General features: G+C 45.0%; 1 protein-coding gene across 3 annotated transcripts in view; it reads right to left on the bottom strand.

Moving 5' to 3' along the window:
• gpr158a (G protein-coupled receptor 158a) overlaps positions 1-16,421 on the bottom strand; it is a 55,293-nt gene extending 38,872 nt beyond the window's left edge. For all 3 annotated transcript variants that reach the window (XR_007381084.1, XR_007381083.1, XM_048969771.1), the window contains exons 1-2: positions 15,107-16,421; positions 8,068-8,173 (exon numbers count right to left, since the gene is read on the bottom strand). Coding sequence is in view for 1 of the 3 variants with exons in the window: in XM_048969771.1 (XP_048825728.1) it covers positions 8,068-8,173; positions 15,107-15,990 (990 nt within the window). In the remaining 2 variants the exon portion in view is untranslated. The remainder of the gene's footprint in view (positions 1-8,067; positions 8,174-15,106) is intronic.
• Positions 16,422-16,824: the final 403 nt, after the last annotated feature.

Here is a 16,824-nt window from a genome sequence, read left to right as displayed (position 1 = left end):
TCCCACATAAAAGGCGAGGTAACAGAGTTCCTAGTTCTCAAATCTCACCTTTAGGTGGGGCCATTCCAGGATTTTTTCTAAGATGGGGCCAGCGGCTCTGCCCCCTGTATACGTCCCTGCTCACAGCTTCAAATTTCCTTCACTCTTCGATAAATAAACAAAGCCCAGCCTTGCTTAATCATACAAGACGTCCCACCTCAAGGCCAGTGCTGACCTGCAGCTATAATTCATTGGGGGGGGAGGGGGGATTTATCTTGCACAGTGTCCCCCCCATCACGCCTCCGTTTCCTTGATGACACGCGTCTGAGTCAGAGTTAAAGCGATCTGACGCAGGAGGCTGTGGCATCAGCCCTGCAGGCGTGTCCATGACGATGTCCGGGATGGAAAAAAACCCACTTCCTCGCAATCCCCCAGTCTAGCTGACACATCCCAGTAACAGTCATCATCTGAAAGACATCGGGGAACCTTCAGCAAGACCTACTGGGAACAGCTTTATACTAGTAGGAGCAGAAGACTCTCCTCCCAAATTATCCTGCTCCATCCTGCCGCATCTCCTCACTGACGAGCTTCTTAATTGGCTCACGTCTGTACATTTATCGAGCTAGAAAGATCAAGCGTCAAGGTGGGACTCTGCACCGAACTGCCAGCTCTGCAACCCGTCTCCTTAGCGGCAGTTGTTTGGAAATAATTCATCAATCAGTAATTCCTCTGGTGTAAATACACAAAACACACAAACTTTAGGACCACACATATTCACTGGTGCAGATAACTAGGCGCTACAAAGACGGAGGCATGCAGAAGACATGGAGATTCTACCACTGACACTAAGGCTAAGCAGCCTAACATGTAGCTTAGCATGGGCACACCAGACAAAAATGCACATTATCCATTAACAGCTAGTGCCTTGAATATTATATCTAAGTATTTCAAATAAAAAGAAAATTGTATAGTTAATATCTGGTCATTTTGTTAGATTATTATTAGCCAATTTAGCCACATAAAAATTAATTTCGTATTAAGCTAACCTAGCTAGCAGGTTTGTTACAACAAAAATACTGACAATAGCCACATAAAAAATAATCTAGTGTTAAGCAGATTGGTTGTCAGGCTGCCCCCTTCCCCCCTTAATTCTCCGTGTGTCCTGGGATAACCTTCAGTCGAGGATTGCCCCGGGTGGAGATGCCTCGATCCGGCAGGCCATCCTGCCGATGACTCAGACGATGTTCGTTACCCTGAATACATTTGTCTCCCTACGTGCCAGAATTCAGATGCCAGTTACTGCAAAGGGCTTTTAGTTCATTGAGTCCTTGCCAACGCGGAATGTTATGTGCTTGACGGGGAATTCCTCTCCCTAGATCACGCCTCCATCCCAGTTTGCTGCTCTCGGAATTAATATTAATGTTAACTCAGTGAACTGCCTCTAGTCTAGGAGCAATAGGCTAATCTGTCAGACTGGCCCAGTGGCATTTCAGGTTGCACGTCGAGGCAGGAGCTCTGGAGAGGATGAAGGTCCGGTGAGATGTCACTCGAACTTCATCCCCAGGGAACAAGAGCTCAGGTTTAAACCTAGCTAGCGGTCTTATGCCTAATGATGGCTGGGCTTAGGTCGCTGCAGTCCCTGTGTATTCTCCAGTATGACCAGTAAGCGGAATGTACTTAAGCTAATGGTCCAACCTTTTACATAGCTGTGCCGGCTCTGGTTATGGATGAGACACGACATCCTGTCCTGCCACTTTAGCCCTACATCTTCATTAAGAGTCTGTGGTAGTTAACAGGGCTGCATGGTAGCTGAAATGAAACTGGATCCACCTGAACTGGATTTTCAAAGATGAGGTTTCGTAATGCTTCATAAAAGCTGCTGCCTCCCTGCGCAGACAGCCGATAAGACTCAACGTGCACCATGCTTCTGCCCTGACTGGGAAATGGCTTCCCCAGTTCCAGTTCATTTGTCTGCGGTAAAATTAGCAGTGCTGCGTGGCCAGTGCCGATTAACCCGTTAAAAGACGGAGGCTGCTGCCTGTGCCATCATTTTCTGAGGCGGATCCCTGTCTCCTGGCGCAAGAAGCATGTATAGCACCATCCAAGACAAAGTGAAATTGGGAGGTGATTTGTTTTCCAGGGTGGGGGTGGCTGTTGCCAAAGGTGCCACATGGGCTTTGACCGGCACTGTGTGTGGGCCAAAGATTTACCAAGTTGGAGGATGAGGGATCCGTTTTGATGTAAACATAAACACTCATTCATGATGACCAAGAGTAATGGCATGGAGACATCACAACCCCCCCCCCCACCAACCCTTCACGGTGAGGATGGTAATGAAAAATTGACAGGTGACATGGGGGAGCTATCGAGTTGAAGTTGCATTGACATTAACCACCCCCCCCCCCCCAAAAAAAAAAAATAAAACTTTGCTCAACCTGTCAACTTCTCCCATATCTGATTCAGACAGATCATCAGGGTACAAGTACAGCCCGAGGTGAGGAAACAAAGTAAGAAAAGTGAGGCGTATTCTATAACGACACCCGTGTGCCGTGTCCGTCCATCTTATCCAGTACAGGGTGGTGATGCGCCTGTCCCAGGAAGCACTGGGGGCAATTAGGGGACACCCTGGACAACAATCCGTTACAGTTAATATACTGACGAAATATCAAAGTGAGCTCTGTGTGGATCGGGCTGTAATTGGGAACTGGGGTAAATCCAGACGGACTAGGAAACAAACGAAGGGTCAAACACAGGAGAACCAGAAATGGAAACTAACCATTAACCACCATAACTCAAGCAAGAGAGTTGAGATTTTGCAGCGTCCCAGTGGTTTAAGTAAATGAGCACAGTCCATTTAGTATTCAGGCGAGGGGGATCCATATCCCTTATACGACGGTCTCTGAGGGCGTGACCATATCCTCCTCAGTGATGTCACACGTTTGTTTAAACTAACCAGCCAATCAAGTACATCAGCAACATATATTTAAAAATGCATCTGTACATCTACTTTTCAAGAGATTCCTGTCAATACCCCATAAATGGAGGATGTTCACTGACAAAGGTGCAGGATATTCCACATTTTACATATGTTGATTATCTAATTATCATTTTCAAGCCAAGCATAAGAAATTATGGTGTGGTGGAGGTATTCAAAAATGACACAAGTGCCGAGTTTCGGGTTGGAAGGTAGACTTTGAGGATCCTGAATTCCTCTTATCTTCCCAGGAGAAGAGCAGGGTGCCTTATAACAGAGAAATGTAGGTATAAATATTTACAGCAACTCTTGCAGACGTTTAGACAGTAGCTAATAACCTTTACAGAACTGCATAGCATAGGGCTGAGAGGGGAGCCAGTTCTCATTACCATCACAGTCCTTTGAAGGCATCCTTCTCCTTCTTCACTCTTCTGGAGGAATAACGGTGAGAGACGAGGTCGATTTTTATTAACTCCGAAATTCACACACACACGCCAGAATTTCGGAGGCTCTGTGATTATGTAAATTATCAGCACATGATAAGATCAAATAAGATAGAAAAGACGGACTTTTACCGAGCCTCCAGAGGGGAATGATTTGTTGTCTAGCCGCATTATATTAAAGAAACCCCCAGCTCAATAATAAATTAAAAAATAAATAACAGGAAAGCATGTCATCCGGGGTGTACGGCGATGTTAAGGTCCCGTCTTCCGTTGACTTGAAATTCACTTGCCATATGAATCTGCTCTGTGTATTTTAGAAGCTGCCAGAGATGGTGCTCATTAAAAATGTGGCAGAGGAGCGCATGACCTCACATGTGGTCTGTATAACAGACGACAATGGAAAGTAAATGATGGTGGTCATTACAGCTCCCAGCATGGGTAGTGCAGCTCCAGGCTCAAACGGTCCGGGCAGCTGAGCTTCTCTCACCATCACATGCTTGGCATTAAACTTCTGGGAGTCAGAGGCAGAAACCTCACTGCCTTTAATGGCTGGAAGCCCTCTGGTGCCATGGTGGCCCCGACTGGGTGAAGCACACAGAGTTATTCTCCCAGTATTTCCCTCAGCAAGGCAAGGAGCTCCTCTGTCTTGACCAGAAGCAATTACACGCTTCCATTAATCACTGCAGTGGCTTTCACTTGTTTCTGCTCTCTATTCCTCACTCTCCAACCTATACGCCTCTTCATAAACATTTAAATGTAGCTAATCAAGGCAAAACTAAACAAACAGAAAGAACCAGAAAAAAAAGAAAATATAAAATATATAAAATATGCTCGACATGGCTGCCAAGCACAGTGCCATCTTGGAGTATGACGTCCGGTCCACAGGGGGCACTGTGCTTTTCAGAATAAATGGATGAGGCAATTAACAGGGGCTCACTGTGGGACGACAAAGGCAAAGATGATGAATGGGCCCAGGAACAGACTTATAGGGGAATGCATCAGACCTGTTTGGGTGGAAGGTCTTAAAATGGAGGAATTCCTCATTTACTGTGAGTCAACAACACCAAGTTCACTAAATTAGACACAAACACCCTCGGTCTGATTCTTCGTTCGCTGTTTATCAAAGCTCGCCATGAACAGATGAATAGCAGGTAAATTCACTGATGTCGGAGCCCAGACGGTTCTAAATACCGGCAAGCAAATGTGCGTTTCTGCAGAGAATCCATGCCCTTAGCAAATCCGATCCGTCCCCCATGTGCCAGAGGGCACACGCACCATTGGATGGGTTTACTCGCAGTGTGTCATGATGTAAGACGCTCGCGACCCACATGACTGCAGCATTAGGACTGCTGGAAGCAGGTGGAAGCCCAGTTTCGGAGTCTCTGCTCCTGTAGGGCAAACAGCGCCCCCCTAAGGTTGACAGTGAGAAGTAGGAATAGCACCGCATGCCACAACCAAAGTTGTAACTTTAAAAATACTACACTACTAGAGAAAACTCTTTTACATTTACATTTTATTTTCTAGCAGACATTTATTAAAAGCAACATGTAATTTTTTTCTGAGACTGCAGAGTCAGGCTATCCCTGGAGTAACTGGGGATAAGGGCCTAATGGTAAAATCACTGCTAAGACTGGGATTTGATGCAGCAACCTTTCATCCTCATCCACTGAGCCACACAGAGCCTGATACTACCCACAAATATGGTTTAATGTCCTTTTCCTGCAGAAAGAGTAAAATCACCTGAAAACTAAACTGGTGAGTTCCTAACCTGAAAGATGTGGCACGTGAATGGTGAAATCTCCGGAATGAGCTCCTAATTAATGGCTGAACACTGACACACTCTGCCATAGCGGTGATTCTACAATTTTTTAAGGTATGAGGCAGAAGACGGCCCATAATTCACACAGGGTGGGTCAACCTTATCATTAGCCAATGATTTGTTTTGAAATGGTGTGTAACAGGAGAGGACCAATCAGCTTTCAGCCAGGGCCGGTGTCCGTGTGGCCCCGCCCCTGTATACGCCTCTGCACTCTGCTAACATGCAATTTACAGTATAGTATAGTATCTTGCAAAAGGAGATCAAGCATACCGATAAATAAACTTAATTGTATCATTCATTGAATCATCTTTTTATTATGCTGTAGGGATTGTGAGGATGAAAAGCACCCGCTTTTGGAAACGGTGGCACTTTGGTTGGTGTAGGAGGGAGAGGCCGGTCATTAGTGGTAAATTTAGCTGCACATTAACTTGCCAGGGCCGAGAGCAAAGCGCAGAGACAGAGGACAGGTCTTGGGGTAAACGGCACTTTTACACTCCCTGTCCACAGAGGGAGTAATGGGGAGTAGAAAGAGGGTAACAGCGGGTGCATTATGCTGAGGTCTTCTTCACAATGCCGACATGGGCCTGGGCGTATATAACAGCAGCACTGCCAGGACGCCACCCTAGGGCGGCCATTTGGGTATGTTAGGTAGGTCACAATTTTTGGGCTGTTGGCAACGTTAGTGTAGATAAGAATCTCACTCACTGAGTTTTGTGGCAGTTAAATAAAATACCCAGAATGCATCAATTTCATTTAATAATTTAATGAATTAAATGATTTAGTGCTTCTGTTACATCACTAATAAGTTAGATTTGGTTTGTCTCTGTTGGATGGGCAGATGGTCAGTTTGGGTGGGCAGTGCCAACCACACGCCCTGCTATAGCCATGCATTATACTCCTTAGTCATCAAACGTAATTTATGGGAAGGCCACCAGCCGTGCCAAGCTACCCCTAAGTCCAGGGCAGCGCGAGGCAAAAGCGTGACACCGAAATACAACACCAGTTGGTATAACCCAAAGTACGACGTGACGGATTTTGGGTATTTTATTTAACCGCCACAAACCGCAGTATCTACACTGCAAAACCATTACTTGGGGTGTAACTCCCCCCCATTATGGCCAAGGCTGACAGACACTCACACTAAGAAAAACAGGGTAACAACATACAACTCAGACAAAGCATGGAGTGAATTATTCAGGGGGCTCTCTACAGTCCATTAGAGAGCATGTATTATGGAGGAAGCAGATTCAGGCCACTAATCATCTATGGCTCTTAATAATGGTTTCAGTGACATTACGCTGAAACATTAAAAGGACAGCTGGAGACTAGTCATTGATCTCGGAGCTATACGTGAAGTCATTTTTTCCTCATTTCCTATCGTTATGAGGTCACGCGTGAGACTAAACCTGCTACAGCTTAATGTCCACTAAAAAAGACGCCCCCAGCGTACAGAGGCGCCAAGCTTTTCGGCACACTGCCCACTAAGACCAGTTACCCCTAATCCAGACCTTGGCTGGCCTGCCTCCTGATAAAAGGCTATGCTAATATGCTAAGGGGCGGTGGCTAATGGTGAGCCACGATAACGGGCTTTTTACTTCACACTTGAAAGGCATGCGCTTAGTTTACGTTAATCTGGAGGGTTAAAAGTTATGTCCACCAGAGGGCAGTGTGAGAAAACAATCTTCTTTGGCTTCTTCGTTTCTGGTCTTACTTGGTTCTGTGAGGCTGGTGCATGAAATGTTTTACACTGGCTGCCTCCACAGCGAGTTGCTAATTCTGCAATGCTGCTGCAGCATTCTCTATATTCTGCCTACTTCTGTACTTCATATTGGTACTTTGCTCTGCCATATATCACTTTACTACAGTACCTCATTTTGAATGTTGTATTATAGGTTGCTAGATATCTAATACTAGTTAGTATTTTGTACTTAGTATTAGGGCTGCATGATATTGGAAAAAAAAATGTCCCAGCTAAACTATGCTAAGGCACCATGTTAGCTTGAGAGCCACTAAGGGCAGCTCTTAGGTGAAGCTATGCTAAGGGGCCATGTAAGCCTGAGAGGAGCTAAGGCCAGCAGTTAGGTTAAGCTATGCTAAGAGGTTGTGCTCATCCTAGACATGCTAATCCTAAACACTGTACAGCATCGGAAAGCAGTGTTGAATGCACTAAGCAAAGTCTCCCAAACATTAGCGCAAATGTTTACATTTCAACCTGAAGGTGCTTTTGACTCCTAATATCCCAGTGTAAAGAAAGTAAAGTTCTTCACAATTTCACAGCATGGTACCAACCCAGCATGTACTAGGATATTGTTTTGGCAGTATTGGTGTTTATATACACCAATTTTTCTTTCTAGGAACGTTTACTGAACATTATAATTAAGGTATGGAAACATTCAAAGTGTCCAGTTTTCCTGATTTTCCCACGTTATCCCATTACTACAACTGCTACAACTAAGAATAATAATAGAAGTTAGGGACAAATAAAGGGGGCAGCAGAGGACTGGGAGCCCTGCGGCTTTGCCCTGCTAAGGTCATGGGCTGAAGGGTGGGCGGTGCATTTGCAGTATAGACACATGTAGCGTTTATGAAATGATTTTTTTTTCATAAAACAGTCATTTTCAATATTAATTATGTTAAAAGGATGTTGAGGTAATAATGTTATTGTGCTAACACTGACAGAACCACTGGTAAATGTGAAAATAACGTTCCATTAACAAGAACTCTGCCAACTTTGAGCAGATCTTTATATAACGCTGGCTAAAGTTCTAGGAATGTTCCCTGTTAGCTGGGTGGACGCCTGGGGTCATGTGCTGGTCACAGCCCTGCCTAATCTAAGAGTCACCACCACTCACCTCCATGCTGGTGGAGTTACATCGGTGAGTCCCAGCAAACCAGCCGCTGCTGGAGCATTGGTCGATGTCCAGATCCTGAAGGCTGACGTCCACCCGGACCACACCCCTGCAACATAGTGCAGCACATATTACTTTTCACATGCTTAAAATTCTATCCAGATAAAGCAATCTATATTGATTTTTCAGACAACTTTATCCCGAATACCATTTTTCACAAGCATTTGTCAATGGGTTTCATATTAGTTTACAAATGACTTCTATGTGACCTTATATATTTATATATATTTATTTTAGAATCAAAATTGGAATTCACTTTATTGGGCAGGTACAACTGCATGTACTAGGATATTGTTTTGGCAGTATTGGTGTTTACATACACAAATAACATAGAAGAACATAAATTAAGAAAAATAAATGAGTAAAATAAGATGGTTCTTATAATATTAATATAGCTGAACTTAGACTTTCTAGCTACTTCGAACCTATTCATCATGACTCTACCAGCCACCCGACTTATAAAGCCCTTGATTTTCTGCTCATGTGTATAGATGGAAACAGAGTGAATATTTGGACTGGCTCGGGCAGGAACGCAGCACTGCGAGCCGCTGTTTGGATGAAAGCAGCCAGCGATTGACAGCACCTACTAGTCCCTCCCACCATGGAATCTGAAATCTCATTTCTCCAAGAACTCTGCTCTGCATGAGCTTTCAAACACACTGCTGTCACCAGTGGACACAGCACTGCATTGGCTTTGCCCTGAAACCAGCTTCACAGAGCTCCAGCTGACACGTGCGTGTCGATCCGTACATCAGATATGAATAAAAAAAAATAACTGTTGCCTCTAAAATACCTGTAAGGTGTCTATTTGTGTCCTTATGGGGAGGCATGATGAAGAAGGGACTTCCCACGTAATGGCTCTCAATAAGGATTTAACAAAACGAACAGAAAGGGAGACCCAGAAGACAGGGACTACGAGGGGTCAAAACAAAGCTGATAAAACAGAAACTAAGGAAGGTAAACAATAGCAGGAACAACAATACTAAGGGCAGAGAGGAACACAGGAAACTACAATGCAAGGTAACAACGACTAAGAATCACAACACAGGAAAGAGCCACAATGAACCACCAAAGAAGAGGCATGCAGGACAGGTGAAAACCATAACCAAATCAACCAATCAGTAAGGGCACGAGGCAACAAGGAACAGGTGGAGGAAACTACAATTAACAAACACTATTGACTAGGAAACATGAACAAACACTGAGGGCTGTCAACAGTAGGAGAAATCAAGGAGCACAAGTAAAACAGAACATAGAGAAGGCAGATGCAGTGTAGCCATAAACAAGACATAAATTAGCCATACAGACACCATGGGATAAATACTCTAGGGGAAATGGGATGGGACCGGGTCAGACAGGCACCGACCCGGACTGTCCTGTGATGGACTGGCATCCCATCAATGGTGTACCCTTGTATTGTGCTACCAGGGATAGGCTCTTCCCCCCACAGTCCAAAAATATGCTGAGGCTAATTGGACTTGCTAAATTGCCCATAGGAGTGCATGTGTGAGTGAATGGTGTGTGAGTGTGCCCTGCGAAGGGCTGGCCCCCCATCGTGGGTTGTTCCCTGCCTCGTGCCCATTGCTCCCGGAATAGGCTCCAGACCCCCCGCGACCCAGTACTATAAGCGGTTTGGAAAATGGATGGATGGATGGATGAGATAGGCTCCAGCAAACCCCCCCCCCCCCCACAGACACACGCTCTCTTAGGCACCCAGTGGGCAGATAGTTACACATTTTTTATGTGCTCAAAAATACCTCAAATGATACCTTGCATTTTCCCCTGGGACTCCACAAACACCTTGTTTGGAAGCCCCTGTTAAATTTCATTAAGTCACATGATGTTTAAAATGAGCATTAAAAATACATGCGGCACACACTCACAGTCAGTCGATATGAAACTGCATTGGTGCTGTTCAGACTGCCTACTCTGCACCTCTGCCTTGCAGGAATTTTGAGAACAATGCAAGCCTTCACAGGGGTGCCACTAGGGATTTTTGACTTCTGGAGAGAATATGATATTGGGCCCTCAAACCAGCTCAATCCAATTATGCTTCAGTTTCGTTAGAGCCCTTCTCATTGTCCTAAAATCCCCCCCTGTACTGCACGCCAACACAGAGAGGACAAGTAATCGGAAAGAGTGAACTTCTTTATTTGTTTAGTGATACTTCATTAATCTCCAAGGGGAAATTCTCTTTCTGTCTTCTCCACCTTGTTCTCCATGAGACACAAAGGCACATATAGAGGTAAGTACCCCTGGATTTGAGGGTTAAGGGCTTTGCACAGGGATCCAATGGCAGCATCAGTCTGCTAACCCAGGGACTTCACAACATTTCTAACTCACTGAGCCACTTACCGCACCGCAGAAAGCCCCTTTTCTTTCTTATGTATATCCAAAACTGAACACAAAGAAACAACGTGGGAAGACAGGCTCATATACAGCAGAGAAGTTTCGTTCACACCTTTCGTACGCCTTCAGAGCGAGCGAGGAGCCCGGCGTCTTCCGTTCATGATTCCACTGGTGTGAGAGGCCTCCCGCTGTCTGCCGTTAGGTGGCTGCCAAGCTGGCCTGCTCTGCCAGCCGGAGAGGAACTCCGAGAAACTCCCAATATGTCCGTGGAACGTCCGAGCATCTGCTCGAAGTGGATCGCCCGCGTGGCGAGAGAAATTTGCCTGCTCATTGGAGCGGCTCCTTCCATCCTGGCGTGGGGGAAGCTCCAGAACAACACCTTTCTTTTTTTAACCTCACACCCCCCTACATGATCTTTCAGTTTCCTGTTGCTCCATTGCAAAGCCAGTCTATTTTAATTATTTAAAGCAACGTACATTTTTTTTGAGAATGAAGGGTCAGTCAGTCCCTGGAGCAACTGGAGGTTAAAAGCCTCCTTTAAGGGCCGAACGACGAAATCACTCGACTGATCGCGGGATTCCAACCCACAACATCCCCATCAGAAGCACAGTGTCTCAACCCAATGAGCCACACACGAGCGACCTTGGGATTCGAACCCACAACATCCCCATCAGAGGCACAGTGTCTCAACCCAATGAGCCACACACGAGCGACCTTGGGATTCGAACCCACAACATCCTCATCAGAAGCACAGTGTCTCAAACCAATGAGCCACACATGAGCGACCTTGGGATTTGAACCCACAACATCCCCATCAGAGGCACAGTGTCTCAACCCAATGAGCCACACACCACCACCACAGAGAATCCATGCTTTGCATCCTGTGTATATTAACAGGTGTTACCTGCACCCCCCAACTCGGCTAACCAAATATAAACATGGAGACAAGCTGGATTGATTTAATCCTGTGAGACAGATAGGCTAACAGAGAGATTAGATAATAATATTAATGCCAGTCACAGACCATCTGTTCCCTAATGCAATTTGCCTTCTGGGATGTAATCACATAATGTGCTTAGATCGAGCCCCTGTAATCCCAGTCAGGGATCTACCAGAAAATATCACACAAGCAGCCGCCCGTATTTATGACACATTTGATCCGAAATGTACAGGCAAAGTTATGCAGGTAATTAGGAGATGGCTATACATGTGTACATCTCCATCTGACCCTGTAAGATGCAGCCCGCAACTCTGTATATTGACTTAGAGTTTATAAAAAATTATATATTTCATAAAAACAACAGTATTGCTTAGGGGACAGTACAGGATGCTGGATGACCTTGGTATCAGTTTAGGAAGTATCCCACTGGTGGCAGGTTAAATGAAATAACTTTCCAACTGCACTTTTACACACTTCATTTTGTACATCTCATGATAGGATTTCTACAGATTAATGCGGTCAACCCAGTCTAAAAATAATAATCTATTCCAGGGAAAACTTCAAGTACCTAACATCTTAGACTAGAAGTTCCTGGTTCATCACACACCTGGTATATTCTGAATTCGTTCAGTAGGCAAATTTAAAAATAAAAGATGGTTTACAAAAATAAGCAGGTGTGTTAAATGTGTCGGCTTTAAATTAAGCCGGTGGTCCCAATGGAGCGTACACAAACATAAAAAAAATCAAGAACAAAAAAAAACAAGTGTGTGAAGTTATTACTTTAAAAATGCACTGTTCTGCGATGACCCTTGACGCTCTGATTGGTCACACTGGTAACATCGATTGGACCCCAGGCAAGCGGTGAAATCCCAGCTAGCCCAAACACAGCCCTGCTCCCATCACAAAAACAAATTGTTTCACGGTTCCTTTCCCGGACATCCTTGGAAATGACGAAGGAAATCCTCATCAGCTCAGCTGGACATTTGGATCCTTCACACGTCACTTGCCTCTCATTAGACAGGCACATTCTGAGACGACCCCGGGGTCCTCGGCCAACAGCAGGGCGAGCGGCAGTGCAAGATGTGATTTCATGTTGCGCTTCTGGAAGTGAACTTAGCTTTGACTTTGCAAAGGGAGCAAGTTACTTCTGCCACAGGAAACTCCCAGATTATGGACAATTAATCTTGAATTTAATCTCTTTGTCTTTCCTTTTTTTCTTTGAGGTTCACCCGACTTAAACAGGTGATGCGCAGCACCTGCTCTCTCTCGACAACAGCCAGAAAGATTAATTACAGAGCATTTCAGCTGAAACTGCAAGCAATGACCCTCCCATAGACACGAAAAGCTGGGATCCGAATCCCTTGTTGGTTTTTCGACTGGCTGCAAACAAATGTTGAAATACAAACTCAATTCACACGCTTCTTTTCCTTCAGAAGTGTATTTTGGCAAGTGATTCATGTTTCTGAACAAGGTCAGCCATTAACTATAAGCCACCGTTCAAAACAAGCCTCATTTCCTGTCCAGTCCATACTGTGATTGGTGGAAACAGGAAATAGATGCTTTATTTCTGAGCAAAAGCTGTTCATTCACCTCACTTTCCCTTCAGGAATGTGCCAGCCTTCATCCTCAGCCCACCAGACCCCCACCACCACTCACAGAGGGGGTTAAAACCAGTATAGGTATCATGTCTTACTCTTCATACACAGCAATTCAGCACCTGCCCGTTCCATTTTCGTTCTGTCTCTTTTTAATAACAAGGTGAAAATAGATCAATATCACAGGTATATAGCACCTTGTGCGGTTTACTTTATCACCTACTTTTGACTTATCCTGTTAAGGCAGCATTTTTTATCTGACCATCATCTGAAACTTGGAAATGAAGCTTAATTGCTGTTTAAGTTGCCCACACTTCACTAAATTATACAGGGATGATGACAAGGACTATAGAAAATACTCATCACTACGCCTACAGATGGCGTGAGTGCGAATTCAGTTAACTTGCATTTCTGTAGTGGGAAAACTATGAAGAAATTCACTGATCAGAACTGCTGAGTGTTGAGAATGACTTTTTATAGTATTATGGGATTTAAATCAGGCTACTAATGATATTTAAAGAAGATAATGATGTTCTTAATTAAAGCCTAATAAATCAGAGAATGGGGAACCGCATTCATAGGTTTCATGTAGTTATGGGGAGGGCACTTTTTCATCCATCCATCCATCCATCCATCCATCCATCTATCCATCCATCTCTAACAACTTATGCTGGTCAGGGACACTGGCCCATACATACATGTGATTTTAATATCTTAAAAGAAGAGTCTCTGCATATGTTATGTACCAGCGGATGTTACCATGTAGATCATGCATTTTTGGAAGATTATGAAATGTCAAGACAGGATTTAGGACCGTCTGCTGAAACTGCCGCTATAATCAATTGGTTAAGTCACGGCGAAGCATATTTAGACTAAAATTTATGTGAAGCTGGATCTGTCTCCATGACATTCCCTGTTATCTTTAAGATACAGTGTGCAGGGAGGCCTATCAATCAAAATGAACACCCCCCCCCCCCCTGCAGAAACCAGAAGCATGGAGGCTTATGCTTATTCATCTTTATGGTGACTTTGTAGCCAATCGGAAACAATCGAATCAACATCCATTGTGAAGATTTCATAAGACTGTCCAGTTATAAATTGGATGGGGGGGGGCGGTCAGAACCACATATGATGGAACAATGCCAACTGTTTGCACAGCGGAGAAATCTGTGTAATCCAGTCCACTCTGTTGTCATTGATCTCGCGTGTTGGTGTCTCGATGATGCACTGCATAGTGGAGACTCACTGATGAGCAAACTGCTAACTGATCAGGGGGAAGGTTGTTTAAAACAACAAAAGGGAAGCGTTACCTTTCAACAAGTTTCCTCAACGCCAAAACACAGCATCAACAGACAGGATCTCCTGTGATCAGTTTTCAACTAGATGCATTAATTGCAACAATACCGTATAGTAACCACGCACATTATAATGACCCCTTAGAGAACCTCCCAGCACCTTTATCTGTTACGCTGATTCACTTGTGTTAAGAGATACCAGCATATTAAAACATATACTAATTATTATGAAATTGCATTGGGTTTCCTTCACTGCTGTGAAATAACAGAGAGCTATTTTTAGTCGCATGCCATGTACCTGCAGAGATCGCTGCCGGCTCGCTATCAGTACTGTGACTTCCATGGTAATAACGACTGCTGTCGTTTGGGGCATCTGAGGCAACCTTATTCTGTCTCACAGAGGAAAGAGATACTCAAGCATGTGATGCGAAATATCCCCACAGACCTACCCGAGTATCCTGGATACAAAGCCATTTGCTTTATTCCTCTTAGTCCTGCATCCTGCAACATATGAAGTCAATTGACCTTTGATGTTATGTGGCTATATTTAGTTGTTACATTAATTGCCTATAAGCTGAAAAGGGCCACATTTTACCTGAGGTGCTCTAGCCTTTATGGATGTTGTGATGGTTACAGGAAGGTGGTCATGAAAGATAAGGCTTGAATACCCAGACAGGAAATGGAAGAAATGTTGAGGTATAAATTGCATGTGAAGGGCGACAATCTAGAGAGACTGCAAGCCTTAGTTTACATGTTTAAACAGCAGTGTTCTGTAGATAATTCCCAGAAGTTCTCCCACATACCTGAATTCCGGAACCTGATTCTGTTTCAGACCATAGAAGCCAGCTGATAGGGTGAGGAGCCACTGAGGAATGAAGGTCCCTTTGTCACACTCAAGGAAAGGTGCTGACCACTTGATCTCAGTTTTATCAAGGACATAGCTGTCTCCTCTCAAAGATACATCGGGAGACTTTATTTCTTGGCTCAAGACCCTCCGGTGGAGGTGGGGCTTGCGTCTGTCTCGGATCTCACTGAACCACTCTGTTTCCACGGTCTTGTTTCTCAGGCGATGGTGGGCCGTGGACGAGAGGTCTTGGAGAACAATACCACTCGCTGTTCTGGTAGCCTGGAGGAAGGTGTGGTGTCCCGGCAATGGCGGATCTTTGTTGAACGTGAGGACAGCCCGCTGAATTTTGTGATCCCCTTCCAGGATGCTGCGGACCAGCGCCCGGTACCACTCAGAGTCCCCCTGCAGGCTGTGCAGTCTTGACCTGTTGGCTTGCAGGATCACGTTCAAGAAGTTGGCGGCTTGTGCCACCGCGTCAAGCACACTGCGCAGGGACGAGTGTGGACTAGTGTATGCTGGACCGCGGAGACCGCTCAACTCATATCTTCTGGAACAGTTTGCGTGCCTCAACGTCGACGGATCTCCTGTGTGAAGGAAAGCCATGACCACCTTGGGCAGATCCTCCTCGATTTTCTGTAGGAAGGCAGATTGCTCCATTCCGGGTTTAAACAGACGAGGCAAATGATGAAGCTGTTCTTGGCTGTTAATAGGAGTGTTATAGATAAGCTGCTTTGCTCTGATCTCAGACTTCCTCTCATGGTCTGACCATTTATCATGCCTATAATTCGATCCGATAACAAATCCCACTCGCAAGAGTAACGAAAGCAGATAAACAGCCATACCTCTTCCCGTCTGGATTGAATAGGATATTTCAGTTTATACGCAAGAGCAAAGGGGTAAATGCTGGATTAATTAGCGCACCGGATCGCGTTCACCTGTGGATAAGTGAATCCAGACGTCTTTTCCCGTCGGCTCTTGAGTATATGGTAAAGATGGTCTCGGTTCCGCCAGGTTAAAAAACCCCTTTTCCAGTTACAGAGCGGGTCGAGCTTGTTTACGTTTGTATATTATTATAGCGGCGGGAAAATCATTTAGATCCGTACATGAAACTAGAGATCATTGCTCATAAGACATTAGTTTCCTGATGCCGTTCTCAGCTAGGGATCGCTTGACATAAAGCAGATCGACACCGGGCTTTTAAAAAAAATCCGATTACTGGGATGTACAGAGTCTCAGCTCACACTTCAGCGACAAACACACTCCGCCCTCCTCTGCCCATAACATGCAGTAACTAAACCCAACGGAGAGAGGTAGGAGCCACTTGCTCCCAGAGCCCGTCTCCTTCATTATCTTATAGGGTTTCCTAAACTACCCATGGTTCGTGTATGGTCGCTTTTTCTGTCAATCACCGGAGCTGGGGGGACGTTTGGTAGAGAGACCGAGGAGCTGTCCAGTGCTGAAAGCTGCGCGGGGAGGACGAGGAGGGGATGCCGGCACCTCTGGACGGGGAAATGCGGTGATCGGGAGAAAGCATCTGCAAAGCTCTTGAAGTCGAAATGTGAAAAAAACACCATCAGAGTTCGTATTTACCGACGCATTAAATAATGTCGGTGAAATGGGGAATACCCTTCAGATACAGATGAGGCAGCACAATCAAAAGAAAATACGGGGTAT

Source organism: Brienomyrus brachyistius, chromosome 1 (genome assembly GCF_023856365.1).
Source record: "Brienomyrus brachyistius isolate T26 chromosome 1, BBRACH_0.4, whole genome shotgun sequence".
NCBI lineage: Eukaryota > Metazoa > Chordata > Actinopteri > Osteoglossiformes > Mormyridae > Brienomyrus > Brienomyrus brachyistius.
The sequence above is the reverse complement of the archived record's forward strand: the minus strand, read 5'-3'. Positions and strand labels throughout refer to the sequence as shown.